The sequence below is a fragment of the Hetaerina americana genome, unplaced genomic scaffold, assembly GCF_022747635.1.
Source record: "Hetaerina americana unplaced genomic scaffold, ioHetAmer1.1.p SCAF_32, whole genome shotgun sequence".
NCBI classification, from domain to species: domain Eukaryota; kingdom Metazoa; phylum Arthropoda; class Insecta; order Odonata; family Calopterygidae; genus Hetaerina; species Hetaerina americana.
In genome coordinates this window covers 4,793,300-4,810,806 of record NW_027286897.1, presented here as the reverse complement: position 1 = coordinate 4,810,806, position 17,507 = coordinate 4,793,300, and the positions used below count along the sequence as shown (strand labels likewise).

Genomic DNA, 17,507 nt, shown 5'->3' with positions numbered 1-17,507 from the left:
GCAGGAGCATCCTAATCGAGGCCGTACGAGGTTTACCATTTACCATTACGAGGTTTATTTAAAACCAGCCCAATATAATATAAAATGTATACCATATTTGGCTGGCTTTAAAATGAGAAAAATGATTTCTACCCGCCGACGCTGGCGGCTGGAATGACCTGGGATGTTGTAAACTTTAAAAGCTTGTGATTTTGAGAAAAAAATAGTCCAAATTTGTTGTAAGCTTTTTCGTCGTAAAAAACAACTAAATAATGAAAATTCGTACGTTCGGGGAGGAATTTTAATTTTTGCATCAGTGGGCATGGTAGTGCACCTTGCCCTAACCTACCGTTGGGGGTACCCGGCTACGAAAAAAAAGATTAATCTAATTAAAGTGAAGAAATATATTGACATGAAGTGATTATCACATAAAATAATCGAGGAGAGCTGCGTCCTAACTGACATTGGTATTTAAGTGATAAGGATGTGGAAAGGACTGTTCGTAATAGAAAAATTCCGAGGTCTCAAATACGTGCTATGCATCCTCGAGCACCACCCACGTCCACATCTACTAACCTTTTGAAAGTAAAAAAAATATATTCAAAAGGAGTTAACTACCTACGACTCCCATTATGATCCAACGATCCCGAATGACGCGAATGGCATTCGTTGTCCCCCGCCATCCCTGGTGAATAAATTGTTTTCATTCGTTGATTTTAACGGGGCCTTAATTCGGTTCTTACCTATTTCAGACCAAAATATGTGTATCGGTAGGGTGGAAAGTTGGACTCGTATACCTTCGGCTGCAGTTTTCAACCAATCTGCTATTTGCAAATACAACAATAAAAAGCATACGTTCTTGTATGTTTTAATATTTCATCGGTTTATTCAAATTGACACAATTTGAATCAATTTTGGTGGAGTAGGTTGGCTACTACTGGGAAATTTCAAGTTTCACGGTACGTATTCTCGAATATTAATTTAATCTTTTTGCTCAGAAGGCGAACCGAAGATGATGCATTTAGTTTGTCGTTGGACAAGTTGCGATTTAATAAGTGCAGTTGGGAGTCGCATTTGGTTTGCGAAAACAATTATTTAGTATTATTCATAAAAGTTTTCACGATGAGGAATTATGCGAGACAGAGTTATCAGAGAAACTAGGATGGGATTTTGGTATAATCAGAAATAAGACAGATTTAGGTGCAGTTCTCTCGAGTTTATAGCCGAGATAGTCAACCAGGATTAAATTAAAGAATCGGCATTGAAAACTGACGTATTTGAGATATTTCTTCACGCTCCCACAATTAACTCACGCAAAGTGTTTACCACGTAAATATTATAGTTGTAAATTACATCGGTGTCTATCGTTTAAACAAAAGTTTCAAAGCACAACTTATTAGCTCTAGACAATTGCATCATTCAAGGCCGGTGCCCTAATACCGCCAACTTCACACCCGGATGTTGGATTGAAGGGTAATGATGCACCCATCTTATCCAATATTATCATGTCACGCTTGCTCACCCTTTGATGTTCTTTAATGCGACTCTGCGTATGTGTACTACGGTTCATTGTTTGAAGTCGGTGCATAAATTAAGAATGCCTAAGTGGAAAACAGTGAGCTGAATTTATATTTATCTATTGAGGTCGACCGACATAGAGAGCACTCTTCGTGGCTAAGAACAATTTTTAAGTTTTATGTGCGTGTCTGCGTCTGTATCTGTTTCGTGTATCAAACAGTCGTTTTTAAGCCACCAGACATTCCTCGCATATACTACCTTGATCAAAAAGTTCCCGGAATAACCAACGTGTGGCGCTCCCATCGTTCCGATTTGAGTTCTGTTTTTTTTGTTAAATTGGTACATCTGTTGTTGATATTCCCTTTAAATCTTAGTGTCATAACTTGACATTTGCAAAAGTTACGTATCCAAGAGTACATCTATCTCTGTGTGTGTTGGCGATTTTTCACAATTGCAGAAATGGATTTAAATTTGCAACAACGAACTTGTATTAAATTTTGCGTAAAAAACGGATTTAGTGGCGCACGGACGTTGGAAATGTTGGAAAAGTGTTTCGGCAACGATTCTCTAAAAAAAACGGTCGTTTACCAGTGGCACGAGCGGTTCAGAAGTGGTCGTGAGTCAATCGAAGATGATGAACGCAGTGGCAGACCATCGACATCGAAAGTCGGTGAAAAAATTGATAAAGTAAAAGAAATGTTGGTCAATAACCGCAAATTAACCATCAGAGAAATAGCGGAGGACTTGAACATTGCCTATGGATCCGCCCAAGACATTGTGGTTAATGATTTGGGTTTCCGTCGTGTAGCATGCCAAAAGACCTCAATTTCATGCAAAAAAGAGACCGTGTTGACGTCGCAAAAGACATGATTTGCGAGGCTGAATCCGATCCCACATTCATCAAAAGGATCATTACTGGAGACGAGACGTGGGTTTATGAGTACGACACGCAATCCAGACATCAGGCAAGTGAATGGCGTTCACCAAATGAGCCGAGACCAAAAAAACCACGTCGTTTTCAGTCAAAAAAGAAGGCAATGCTGACGGTTTTCATGGATTACAACGGTGTAGTGCATCATGAATTTTTGCCAGAAGGCCAGACAGTAAACAAAGAGTATTATTTGGGCGTTATGAGACGTTTGCGTGAAGCAATTCGCCGAAAGAGACCAGAAATGTGGGCAGAAAACTCGTGGATTTTGCACCATGATAACGCACCGTCGCACAGTGCTATCATTATTCGTAATTTTTTGACGAAAAATGCAACAAATACCATCCAACAGCCACCGAATTCACCTGATTTGGCTCCCTGTGACTTCTTTCTGTTCAATCGAGTTAAAAAACCATTACGGGGAACGCGTTTTAGCAGCCGAGAGGAAGTAATGGAAAAATCGCAGGAAGCACTGATGGACATACCGAAAACCGAATATAAAAAATGTTTCGAGGATTGGATCAAGCGCTGGCATAAGTGTGTTGCAGTCGATGGGGATTACTTTGAAGGGGACAATATAGATTTAGATGAATAAACTTGTATTTTTAATTTTCTGAATAAATTCCGGGAAATTTTTGATCAAGGTAGTATATCTATTGGTTTATATTTATGAACAAATAGGTGATTTTTCAACCGCCATTATATGTTCCATTCACCGTCTGACCTGGTTACTTAAGAACCGGAGTGTTGGCCGATAATATTTTTTTGCTGAATTCTTTTCACCACAAGAGAAAATAACATCGATTAATAATATTCATCTTTTAGCCGAGAGGAAGTAATGGAAAAATCGCAGGAAGCACTGATGGACATACCGAAAACCGAATATAAAAAATGTTTCGAGGATTGGATCAAGCGCTGGCATAAGTGTGTTGCAGTCGATGGGGATTACTTTGAAGGGGACAATATAGATTTAGATGAATAAACTTGAATTTTTATTTTCTGAATAAATTCCGGGAAATTTTTGATCAAGGTAGTATATCTATTGGTTTATATTTATGAACAAATAGGTGATTTTTCAACCGCCATTATATGTTCCATTCACCGTCTGACCTGGTTACTTAAGAACCGGAGTGTTGGCCGATAATATTTTTTTGCTGAATTCTTTTCACCACAAGAGAAAATAACATCGATTAATAATATTCATCTTTTTAAAATATATAATTGAATGCTACGTCCTCGGTTTTGTAGAATTTTGATTTTTTTTCGGAAGCCAAAGCACCGCTGTCCTACCATGAGCACAGTTTTATTATTTTAAATCGAGGATTCAAAGGCTCAGACTTTACCTGGCCGGAATACTGAGCTGAAATTGAACAGAAAGCAATCCTCCCCCCCCCCCCTCAACACTTCCGTCTTTACATATCCCCAAATCTTGTTTCTCTGAAGAGACTGCGACCCCGGAAGTGGATGGAAGAGATATGGGAGCTAACTGAATGTTGACTGTAACAGAATGTTGGAGAAACGAGGCAGAGAGAGAAAGGTCATTTTGGACGGGATGATGGGAGGCAGAAAGTATGTTGGGTCGAAGAAAGGTTTTGAGCAACACAAACGGTTAGAGTAATAAGTACAAAACGTGAAGGAATGCCGGAAACAAAAACCTTCCCCATATCGGTGGACTACAGCGAATAATATAATTATGATATGCACACATTTCGTATCAGTCATCCACTGGAGACCGGATTAAATGGTGAACTTTAGAGAAAGAGTATGCCCTTGAAGAGAAATGATTGGGAGTCTACTTCATAGGGTCAATTTTGATTATAGAAGAGACGGTAAAAAAGAAAGAAGGCATATTTGTTGAATTACCGTGGTGAAAAGGCATTTAAAGTGAAAGAATTATAAAAATCTTTATTTCGAAGTGTATTTACGGTGCTATTACTATTATGTATGTTACACAGAGGAAAAATGAATAATACACATGGAAATTCCTCGGCAGGCATCGGGTAGCATACAATTAGCCTTGAAGCACTCCCGTTATTTCCCTGTCTTGATTTACCATGCTAAGTATTTCAGATATTTGCGGAATCCACAGCAAAGGTTTATTAAAAGGAGCAGTCCTATTAGTATGACAGTACAAACGAAGAGAGAAAGGAGGAAATAACTATTTAGAATTGGAAAATAATTTGAACAATTTATTGCTTTCAAAATTTACGAAGGTGGTTATAATAAACTGTGTTTATGGAAATATGTTGCATGGCGTATTCCAGGATCCTACTGGGGTATTTTCCTTTTTCCTCCGCCCTTTCCCCTCAAGGTTTTGAAGCAAACAAGCTACAGATTAGGACAGAGATGGCCCACCAACACAACCAATTAAAGCTCACAGGCCACACGTGGATCACTAGACGTTACGTTTACCTCGCTTTGTATAAAAATACATTTGCAGACTACTGAAACTAGATATGCCCACAATTATGCTGAATAGCCTGCGAAGTTACTTCTAAGCACCTAAGTAGATGCTAAACACCGGAACGACCGTCGTGCTAAAGCGGATCCTATAAAAAGATCAATTTCCAGTTTCAGAGTTTTCGATTATAAATATCGACTACCTGGAGGAATTTCATATGTTACCATTCTCAATTCTTTATAATGAGAAATCTCGCTATAAAATTTCATATCACTTGATGAAGATTGAACAACCTCATAAATGTTGTCAGCATCCTAAAACCTCTAAATTCGGATCCGAAAGAAAGTCACTCTTTCTCCATCACATCACGATTTCACCTCAACTTTTCTTTCGCTTTCAAGAGTTCCAATACCGTAATCCAAAAGCCAGTTAGATTCTGAATAAAATATGCGTAGCTCTGCGTTAGATTTTGAAGAAGTGCGAAGTATTGTTTTAGAAGTAGCATACTGGTGGATTTCAGATGGTCCCCAAAATCTATTGCACAATGAAGCGGCTTCTAAAGTTCTTCTCAGGTCCTTTACATTTTACTTTCCCTATTGTTCTCCGTACCCTCGAAATCTTTCAGTCTACCCTCATTTATTCGCTTCAACGGCCACGTTTAGCAGGCATACGGCACTATAAACTCTATATCAGGGGACCACGGCCACGTCTAGGAGGTATACGGCACTATAAACTCTATATCAGGGGTGTCAAACAAGCGGCCCGAGGGTCACATAAGACGTAGGATGGTCACGAATGCCGCGCGAAAAGCAATTTTAAGATAAAATTAGGAAATAAGTTGCAATGTTGCTTTTGCTTTTTATTGTGTGTACAACTATTTCCAAAGATGAAGCGCATCAAGAGTAAAAGGAAAAACAAAATATTCGATGAGCACCGTGAAAGCTCACTGAGAATTGTGACGACTTCCATGGAATCTGTGATCGTAACGATGAGAGTTTCTCAAGCTCATTGTCAAATGCACCACAAATTTTATGCTTCTATTTTTTTCCTTTTTTCAAGGTCAAAACATTTGTTCAAGTATCATGATTCTTTATTGTTTAGTAATTTTCTCTTCATTCGTCATTGCAAACGGGCATTATGGGCAAACATAGTCTACCTTTCCAAAGAAAGTACGGGAGATGCCGCAACAGTAACTTTTAATGGAGTCATCTGCTAATATACATTTTAATGCAACAATTTCAGAGTGTAAAAACCATTCAATCCCGGTTAAGCCGAATGATTTTTACACTGAAATTGTGCATAGTCTACCTTTTTGAAAACAAGCGTACCTACAACCAATTTACTACCATAACATCCGATATCTCGAAAAATATCTATGAATTTTTTTTTGCTCATCAGCCAGGTATCGTTAGTGTCCGTATTTTATGTGCGGGTGTCCCAATGCAACTTTTCTTCAGGCAAAGTGATTCAGGAAACCCAACAAAATTGGGCAGCCCTGCTCTATGCTATACTTTTGTCAGACAATGTTATTCCCTTGGAGACTTTCTTGGTTCTGGATACCTTCCACAAACTTGCTCCTCTTTTTAAATTCATCTTTAGCCAACGTAGTTCTACTAATGCACATGCTGCTCTTCCAATTCCTGTAGAAAATTCTCCTCAAATAAGCGAGTTGTTCCGTATGCACTAATGTACGCCCTTCGAGGTTGATTTTTTTCCTTCTTATTTCATGAAAATCTCATTACTTTCGCGTTGCCATAATTTATATTCATTCCATTCTACTCAGGCTAATTATGTAATGAGCTCGGCATTAGCTTTCAATCCATTTACTGATTGCCTGCCTAGTGCCTGATCTTTTGTTAATCTGATTTAGTTCCTCGTCTATTTTTAATACCATGTCCAGCATCTTCTCGAAATTTAAAGCAGCAGAAAACAACATTTTGGTCATCTTTTAGTCATTTATGTTACTAAAGGATAATTGAATCTGACAATTACAATTACGACTTAAAGAACAATGTAAAATCATTTGATTGAAAGCATAAGAAATTAGAAAATGTCACTCAGAATTCATTCAAAAGGTGAATGTAAATTATAAAGAATAGAAGGGTGCGGACTAAGCAGCTAGGACCCCCCCCTGTGGCATGTTTCATCTTTAACAAGAATGTTCTATGAAATTCCAGACCTACTATATACCAAATAATTCATACTTGAAACTGATTGACCGACAAGAAGAGTAAAAGCTGAAAATGTCAACAATACTTTCCTCATAACATTACTTCCACCAGAGCTGAAATAAGTGACGTATTTATATTAATTATATACTCGTAAAACTATTACTAATTATCTATATCACTATTGGTCTATCTCCTCAGCTTCCACTTCTAAGTTTAAGTTTTTGGAAGATCTCCTGAATCAGAAAACCATCAAGTTGCACAGAGAATTCATTGAATAAAGGGAAGAATTTAAGGAGAAAATTACACTAAATTGTAGGAACCAATTGGATAACGATTTAAATATGAGTAGCTGAACTCAAGTGCCAAATTTACAATTAGATAAAATACAGTCAGAAATATTCCTGTAGCCTTAGGTTTCTATTTTTTTAGCCACACAAAAATCTCCAACTAAAGCTTATTACCAGGATTAAATTTTTCTCAGGGAAAATTTGTAATGTCTCTTCAATTAATTTCCATTTTAATATATTCGTATTTCTACTTAAAGAAAACGGTAGCCTTGCAGCTATTATGGATACATTTTCCACCGCGTAAAAAACAATTATTCCAGTCCTAGTCTTGATTTCACATATTATCATTGAGATATCGCAACCAAGTTTGCCATAAAATTTATTCACTTTGCGGTCAAATTTCATTTAAAATGGAAATTTTTAAATTTTAAGTTGACCTTCTTCAAGCAAACTTTATTCCATAAAATATTAAAATTTGTATTAATACAACTCAAGGTATAAGCTTCCTTAGGGCATAATGAAAGCTTAAAGAAATGTTAACACCAAGTGTCCAAAATTCCAGTTTTTTCACCATATACAAGAAAAAAGCATTCCTGTGGGTTGAGAATAAATAAAGATGATATCAGGTGTATCTTTTAAATAATAACAACTTGAAAAGTTAGCATTTCAACGAAAAGTTTATTGCTTATGAAGTTTCGAGAACGAGTGGATATACTATTTGAAAAAACCGCTTCGACTTCGAGCGGTGGCGAGGAAAACTATGCACTCATCCGACAATGGTTGGCTATATGGCCGTAAGGTGCGCTTTTCTTAACCGATTATCGTCCTCGAAGAAAATTCAGTTACCCAGAGAAAATGGCAAAAGAAAGGTGGTGGTTAGTGTTGTGCTGTGTTTACTTTACTATAATTCGCATCATTAGAAGCGATTTCATTCAACTTGACAGATCAGGTGAGTCAATAATTGATATATATACACTTTTTGCATGTGAAAGTCGCATTTATGTCCCACGATATAGGTTAAATCTTCCTGTGACGAGAATATGGTCATGTAAACAAGTGTATATTATTGTACTATGCCGTCGATCGACAAGTTATAGAATGCTCTTAAAGCGTATTGCTTCTCACTTTCATTATTTCGCCTTATTGTTTTCGTTTTTTGTGTATCTGTTAAATCTATTGCGGTTTGTTGAAAATGTTAAGAACATGTGTGGTGTAGGAGCGGTTGATGACCAGATCGTCCATCACGTTCTCTGAAAAATTTATTGTGCAACAGAAAAAAGAGGTGAAAACGTTTGCAGCAATAGCATATGTCTATATTCGTACCCCAAAGTGCAATAGAAGTGGTCACGCCTCAAAATTTTGTATACTTTAATGTTTAGGGACTTTTGTATGGCAAGTAGTCACCTCTCCCAATAGTTAATGACGATGCCACAGGTTTATTAGTTTATCAGAGTAATGTAGTTCATGCTAATATTTTAGTTCTTTGATCCGTGTGATTATTCACCGTTGGAAATCATGTGTTTGTTCGTGATTCTAAATAATGTGTCACTTCATTTGTCAGGTGGGTATTTGAACTGGGTGAATTTGTGGACAAGTATGTGCTATGTTTTTTGTCGCTTGTGTAGGTGCGTGTGTGTTTACGTGTGTTCACAGTTAACCTTTTGTAATTGATAACTGCCTTCGCGTCAGAATTTAGTAACTTTCGAGAAAAGAAGTTCAAAGTTTTTAAAATAAATCAAGATTGAACGTCGGCATTGTAAATTTTATCACGAAGTCGTTCAGATATTGTCTTGCTAACATGGGTAACTCTCCACTTGGAATGTATTTTCATGGAATTTCCCCTAGTATGTTGTGCATCAATCAATTTCAGTCTTGGATACGTCTTAAATGGCATGTAATAATCACTCTGCGAGATCCTTGCATTGCCATTGATCTTGCTTCATGGTATTGGTATTGTTAGTATGAGGTGTCTCCTGTTTGTTAGGATTGCATAATTAAGATTCTCAGATATTACATGGTGATAGTAAATAGTTGAAATTGGTAAATTTGTTATCAAACTTCAATTTAAGGCCTAAAAGTTAATTATAGTATGTTGAACGGAATAATATATGGGATAAACATCAAATGGCAGTAGTTATAGATTAATCCAATAGTATTATAACAAGAGGGGGGACAGGATCGATTTTATCAAGTAAGAATGGAAAAACAAATTATATTACATTTCGTAATTTATACCGACATTCAGTATTTGGCATTGCATTTCAATTCCGGTAATGCAATGCCGAGGAAATGTGTGTTGTTGGTCGTTATTAATTCAATTGCTGTTTAAATTAGAAGTGAGACGAATTGCAAGGCTAGGCCGTTAAACATTTTGGCTTAGTATTCCATATTTAAAAAAATAAAATATTTGCATATCTGTACCATAAGTTCGTAAGTTCGGATTGTCTTATTTCGTATTGTCATTTACGACAGCTAGCTGTGAATTGACTGTAAGCTGAACGTCAAAGAGATCCTTGCAGAGATTTCATACATTCGGGTCCATCACATTCCGAAATATACAGGGATAATTTGCAGTATGTTTATGATTGAACCGCCTTGCTTAAATCTGCTCTCATTCGCCTTCGTTATTTGGTCGACTTTCGGATTACCCAGGAAGGTTTTTATCTCTCCTGCACTCCCTTTTGCAATCCCATCCGTGCTGACATGTTCGTACTACTCAGAATTGATATAAACGAAATGAGCTTCATGTATGATATTCAATTACCAATGCATTTACGGTCCAACACAACCGTAAAGTATGCCATTTCAATGGGAATAAATAAGGTATTCCAGCGAAGGTCGGATGTGAGAGCTTTCCTTACGTTCGTTGAGTTCATACAGGGGCACTCAAGCTGAATACATTACATTGCTCATCCACCAATGTTCATAAATTCGGGCAGCTCGCGGGCAGTGGCCTGCCGAGGGGAGGATGGGCGCAGCCCTGCTCCGTGAACTGTAATTTGTTGAAAGTAATCAGCCGAATTGTCTTCCACCATGCATTAATGGCATCCTTAAATGGTGATTATCATTAAGGGGTCTATGAGGACAATTTCGTGCTTGTTGTGATAGGCGACCGACGATGCCTGACGAATCCGATCGTAAATCTCAGGTTTCTCACATTTAACAATTAGTAGACCGCAGTGCGGGATGAGTTGCAGTCGTTCTGAGTATACCTAAAATGATCGTGGCCAGATGCTTGCTCAGCACATAGAAACACAAAGAAAGGATACTCGCACACATAGTTTTGACTTTTCGACGGCAAGGGATCATCGGATGACGACGGCCTCGCCGTCGAAACGTCAAAATTACGTGTATGAGTGTCCTTTCTTTGTGTTTCTGTCTTAAAAACCTGTCAGTGTTTTTTATATATGTGCCTCGTCGAAGAGCTTTCTATTTCGAAGATATTGATATGCATATGTGTGTGTGTGTGTGTGTATATATATATATATATATATATATATATATATATATATATATATATATATATATATATATATATATATATATATGTGTGTGTGTGTGTGTGTGTGTGTGTGTGTGTGTGTGTGTGTGTGTGTGTGTAACATTTGGACGGTACGATAGAACACCGAATTGTAAATAGAGAACACGTAGAAGGACACTTTCATTTCAGAAAGTTTAAGCTTTCGGTCTTCCCCGAGGGCTTCATCAGGTCAGAGTCTGAGCTGAAGAAGGCCTCAAGTGTCCTTCTACGTTTTCTCTATTTATATTTTTGTGTTCTATTGTGCCGTCCAAATGTTATATTGCTGTCGTGAGTGCTTCTACATCATCTTTATTTATATTTGTGTGTATATGTATGTTGTGTATGTATATACTTGTAAATACAAGTGTTGTGCTCTTTTAGCGCTTCTTATGTTCTTCTTAATTTATTGTGCCAAAGTTGTGATAATTTTCAGGTATGTGCTTCCAGAGCCATCAATCGTAACAGGCGTTTGGTTAATCTCGGTGTTGTTCATTCATTTCATATGGACTTTGCTCACTGATGGCGCGATAGCGCAGTCGATCCGCTGATTGAGAATTCGTGAGAAATCTGCTACAGCTCAAAGCGGTTGGACGTTGATGAGGGACGTCGTCAATTGAGTGAGCACAGGCCGCTCGTTACAATTTTTTGGTTGGTTCAGAGATACAGGAACAGAATTACCAGAACAGTCAGTCGTTTTGGTGCCCACATGATTATATCCGAACAAGACCAAATGAATAGATTGAGAGGGGGGGGCGGACACCGTAAGAATGCTGTCGAAACGGAGAATCAATAAACTCGAAGAATAGTGCCAGGAACTGTTTGTTGTTCACACAGGTTCAAGTTCTTCCCTGGGACCGACCATACCTCCAGACTTTTAAAAGGGTGGGGATGTCGTGTAGGAAATGGTGGAGGTAGCGACTCAGTTTTATCCGTTTTCTTTTTATTTTCCCTCACGGGGGATTTGAGGAGGGCCGTAGATGAGTCAGTTGGGACACCCATACAACGGACCCACCCCCGCCTTAACACCCCCCATGATCCTTCGTAGCAGAGGTTCTAGTCCTTCCACACCTCCCCCAAGACCCTCTCACTCCTCACCATCCTCTTCTTCCCTGTTTCTTTCGATGGCACGTGCCCTTTACTCTCCTCTCCCTCCAGCTCAATTCCCCTTTTCTGGACTCAAGTGCGAGTCAATTTCAGCAGGTTTCGCCCCTACTTGGGATTCGAATTGAGTCTGTAACCTCGGGAGAGAGGGGGGGGGTTTCGGTGGAGCGGGAGGGAATAGATAGAAGCCCGGACTTCTCTCTTTCCCCCTTCAGTCTCTCGAACCAAAGAGAGGGAGGGAGAAGATGGGGCTCTTCCCTCAGACCTCGCAGCACCCTGATGGTCTCTCTCTCTCTTTCTCCCTTCGGTTTGTGAGTGGTCAGCGCTGTTGCCACGTGTCTCTTGATTTCTTAATGGCGGCCTAGGGGCGGAGGTGGCTGGCGGTGGGCTACCCTTCTCGCTGAAGTTGTTTCAGCTGCCCACCGTCGTAAGTACGTTGTGTGTGTGTGTGGCATCCCTACTCGTATCGTGCACGCCCACGCATTGTAGGCACACGCACGAATGCGTGTCGTTTGTGTCATTGCGGTCCGCCTTTGCCGTTTACGCTTAGGCGAGCGTGTTGCCCCGGGATGTACAAATGTTTCCATTCAACGGTCTGCTTTCATTCGAGCGATAGCTTTCTTTCGCTATTTCTTTTTCACATCCTAATTTGTTTTCTAGTGCAGCGTTAGCCGTCTAAAATTGTGGAAATGGGAGTAAAATTGTTATTATTAATGGTGTAGTATTTTGCCCAACGATGGGTACATACAATGACCTACCTTCTTCTCCGGTCATTTCTTACGTTAACGGATTCCAATAATGTCCTCTGATTTGACATCTTCAGCAGATTGTCTCAAATGTCAGTTATTTTCCATCCTCCACATCGCATCCCCTTCTCTTTCCCTTTGCTCGCATTTAGGTATACTCTCTTCTCAGTAGCAAACTCCACTCAATTAAAACGTTCGTCTTCTCACGGCGCCTGGGTCTTGCTGTCCTTACTCCGACTCTCTTTAGCACATTCTCATTTCATCACCTGCATGTTCAATTATTTCTCTTCCTTTCATAACCTCATGCCTTTGCTTTCTAAAAGCGTCACATTAACCTCGCATGTCGCATTAACGCTACGCTCCATGGGTTCGCAGAACATTAAATGCGTATTTAGAAAGCAAGTGAAGGTGGTAACTTGAGAATTCAAGTCTGGGGAGACAGGAAAACGAAATTACTTTCGACTTATTTTGGCTATCAAATAAATTTCAATTAAAAAACTGTTCGTAGTTTCTCTTATTTGAATTTCTTTTTGGAAAATTCCCGAAAAACACTCCAGGAATAAGTCATTCCATTCATTGAGCCCTTCCCTTTACTGAAAGGTGAAAAACTTATCTTTTATCACTACTCCTGAGACAAAAAAATCAAAATTCCTGTTTTTGTCAATTCGTCTTCAGTAATCTCGTCCCATCCCTCTCCCTACCGCGCTCTTTTTTTTATTTTCAAATATGCGGAGGCTTAAAAGCTTAATGAATGTGGACGGCAAAAAAATAAAACATTCCAGGAGGGACCGCGGAGGTCATCCAAGCCGACGTAATGGGCCACCCAGACGACGATTTCTGGGTTCCCATTGTTCGGTGTTTCGGCTTCACGGCGACTGAATGCGTCGACATCTTTCGCGGTCTGCGGGGGCGTCGCCGAACTCGTACCGAAGGAACCTGTTTGGGTATTTAAATCCATTCGGGAAATCGTTGATCGAGATTTTCAGGCTGGTGTAAACCTTAGGCAGAAGGGGGTTCTTCGGAAGAAAACTTTGGATTTCTTCCAAATGTCGAGAGAAAATCCGGCCTGCCGAACAGTTATACTTAACCAGGGTGAGTGAAAATACACGGCAGAGAGTATCGGTTTAGTTAGACGTTCCAGGTCTCTTCGTTGGTGTCTAGGGTGGAGCCATATGAAGCCCCCTGAATCATGCATTGTACCCTCTGTTCTATGAAAAAATAGTGTAAAATACTAGTGTCAGCGTTCTCGCCTGTTGTTTTAATTATTTCATTCTTACCGACCGTGAGTGATCGTGACACCATCGGGGAAAGGGTATTTTTTATCATCGCTGTGGGAAATTATTCTTCTTTCTCACACGCGATCGCTTTCCTGTATTCCTTAACATAGGTTCACAGTGCAGACAGACATTTACCTCTGTAGAATGAGTACTTATGCCAATGTCCGTTTAAAAGTTATAATTGCGTGACTCTCATTTCTCAAAGGAACGAGAGGCTTCGTTTTACTCGCTTACCAGTCAGTTAATTAGTTCGTGAAAAATGTTCATCAGGACGAAATTTTCAAATTTGCGTGCTTGGAAATTATGCAAAGTAATTCCTGGACCTGATTACTGAAAATGGACACAATATCCGAATCACCGTGATGCATGTAGCAAGGTTAAAACTTAAGGTGTTAAAGATTGGCCTAAATTAAATGTTCCATAAAAATACGATTTAGAAAGAGTTAACCACTAATAATTATCTTGAATTATAATTTATATCGTATAGTTGTGTTTTAAATGAAGATGTCGTGGGGCAGGCCAAGAGACAAGTGCATAGTACAAATTAAGAAGGGAGTAAAATACAGAATCTATCTTGTAGTCACAGAATGGAGGGCTGCAGTAAACCATTCATAGGATTGAAATACTGATGATGATTGTAATTGTAATATGCTTGTAACCTTAAATGAAAGTTAATCACCTTCGCAAATATCAATGTTTCACCATGAAGGAAAATAAATCATTCCTATATAGTCGGATGCCATCTTTCCTTACGCTAGACTTGGAGTTTCACTATACACCTAGATAAGCGTATGTAAATAATTTTTCTTGGTTAAATTTCCGGTAGTTAAATCAATTCCCCTAATGATAATACTTTTGGATATAGTTTGCGATCCTGGAACAAAAGTGAGAAGGGATGCCGTAGATGAGAATCCTTACGAAGAAAATCGAATTTTATCTGCTAAAGACTTACTTCTGTTAAAAGTTCCTGGTGTCCCCTGCTCAACTAATTTTCTCTAAGTCTTCTCCTCTTTTTTTTTGCTGTAAAATTCTTTCATTCAAGTTTCAGTTTAATCTTGAAGAGAGACCCCGGGGACGGTGATGACCCAGGACCGAAAATAAATAGGTAATTGCTGTTTTGACAAAGAGGCGAGAGTTTTATGGACTAGCTCAACTTAAGATGGCACTTTCTGGTGACTTTGTTAATGGGATTCATTTGATAAATTCAAAGCTGCTGCCTAAGAATCTTTTCATTTATTTCTGTCCCTCGTCTAACAAAAGTTTCGGAAAGATTGACCTTTTTTTTGTTGATTCTGTAGTTAAAGGAAACGTCGCAAAGCACGCAGTGATTATGGATCCGTTTAATAGTCAAATCTCCAGGTTTAAGGGCGAAGTCTTTTATTTTTATGTTTCATTAGACGGCGGGGTCATTTTTCTATCAATAACTTTCAACCATTCATTCCTCTCGGGCAGAATCGTTGCGATAGCTCAATGAATTGCTCGCGAACTTGGTGGTCGACGCGAAAGACGAACAGTCCCATGCGACCGGTCATCCGTGATGGTGATCTGTCCAATTTTCTGCCTGGTGCCAAGGGGTGAATTACTGTATACGTATCCAGAAAGTAGCCCTGCAAATCGCACCAAAAGCGTGTGCCAGGGCTGGCGTGATTCGCACGCACTCCTAATTGTTTCACCAGCCAGCGAACCAAAAGTGCATTTTTCGGTTATAAGCACCTGTGTTAAAGTGATATGGGATGAGTAAGGCTTCTCGAGGGATGGGATGAGAGAAAACGTTTTCATCTATACGCTTTTACCATCACACATTTTTTTAGTTCTGACTCCTTATAATTTTATTACTCCTAGTAACTTTATGTCCGTTTTAACGCTACGTTGAGTTTTATGACCCATGGGAAAATGGTGCAAATTTGTGCCTCGAATTATTGAACCAGTCTTAGAATTATAAACTTCTCTCGTTAAATAAAATAAATTTAATTCTAAATTTCGGTAATTTGTTCTCCAATGGTTCCCATCTTGGGTTTGCGGGTATCATGCTCACGGGTACAATATGAATCGAGCCGCCGCGGCGCGTGGTTGGTTAGATATCTTCAGTCATGATCGACCAAGTTACGTATGCACGAATCGCACTGAACTTTCATTATAGAAGATGGGAGGGAAAGTGAAATGAAAAGAGAGAACAAGAGAAGCGGGCGGAGGGAGGAAAATAGAAGTCTACGGACCAATTCGTTCAAGTGTCCGAAGTACTTAGTTTTATCCGTTATTAATCGAGGTATGGTCTGTTATGATCTGCCCGATTCGCGTATAGATCGAGGAAGTAAGCAAAGTAGTCATCCCAGAGGATTTGTTTGTTTGGTAGGTGAGGTTAGATCTCACCTTCACGACTAAATCCTACTGCGTGTTGAAGTTCGCACGGGGGTCTGCTTTCCTATACCCTGTGGCCTCCTAGAGTGATCTGGCGCATAGGAAAATCACGCGGTTTGTGTGAAGCTCAGGGTGTTCGTAATCGTCACCCGGCTTTGATTCCAGAACCTCTGATTGGTAGTCAAAACGCAGTCAATCATGGCATCACCGCGGAAAGAATGATTTCTTTAATCTGTTGGTTCGTATTTAGTACGTGGTCGCTGCTGTCTGTGGCTCGGAAAAGTGTGATAATGCCCGAACCGGGTGTCGATGTGTTTGAAATCCACTACCAGAGTTTTTTCGCAAAAGCCTGAATTTCGGGGACCTCTCTCGGCCTTTGGTCGGGAGCAAATGCCCCATCCGGTAATTCGTCGGTTTGTAGGTTTGGATTTCTGTGGGAGTCCATTTTGTGCAAAATTACAGTCGTGTCGTTCACAAGCGAACGAGTCTGGCCGACGTGGTTAGTCGACTCGGAAACATTGTCATCGTCTCCCCGCAAGTGTGAATGCATTTGCAGCGTGGTTATTTGGCTTTGAACGAGAATCGTTGCCATCCCAGATGCGTAATCTCGGTCCCATCCGGTTTCGCTTTACGCGTGGGCAGTCCCATTCACTTTCTTCGGCACTCGTCTCGCCCACCAATTTCTGCCACCCATTCGCCATTGTTGAATGTTTGGACGGTGGCATCACTGCTCGGGCGTTGTTGCTGTCGAGACAGTTAAGAGCGCGTATTGTCACCCGTATCTCTGAAGGGCAGAACTAAATTGACTGTCATGACCCTTCATAAGGCTTTTGAATGAAAATGTTTTTATTCGATTGGAAAGTTGATAGTCTTCCTTAAGGGCCATTTGTGGACGATAACGTGTGTTCTCTTTCGATTCATTTCCTCTTTCGACGAATCTTAAATTTTTTTCAATTAATATTATATCTATTTTTATATTTTGCATGTTTATGCATCAATGTGTTATTTTTATGCCGTGAACAGGGGTATATTTTTGTGGAGTTTTCAATGATTGGGAATTTTCTTGCATTTATTTTTAGATTATTTTAAATACTTTTAGTTATTCCTCTGCATCATCAGCCGAATATTCCCTTTGTTAGCACAACTTTTTATCCTTTTTGTTAAATGCATAGCAACGTTTTGAAAAGTAATTTGTGTGGACAATTTATTCATCATGCTTTA

At 39.4% G+C, this 17,507-nt stretch overlaps 1 protein-coding gene across 1 annotated transcript in view; it reads left to right on the top strand.

Moving 5' to 3' along the window:
• Positions 1 to 8,117: 8,117 nt before the first annotated feature.
• The window catches only part of Meltrin (disintegrin and metalloproteinase domain-containing protein meltrin), a 502,101-nt gene continuing 492,711 nt past the window's right edge, over positions 8,118 to 17,507 (top strand). The window contains exon 1 of the mRNA XM_071589068.1: positions 8,118 to 8,233. Within this exon, the coding sequence (XP_071445169.1) occupies positions 8,140 to 8,233 (94 nt within the window). The 5' untranslated portion in view covers positions 8,118 to 8,139. The remainder of the gene's footprint in view (positions 8,234 to 17,507) is intronic.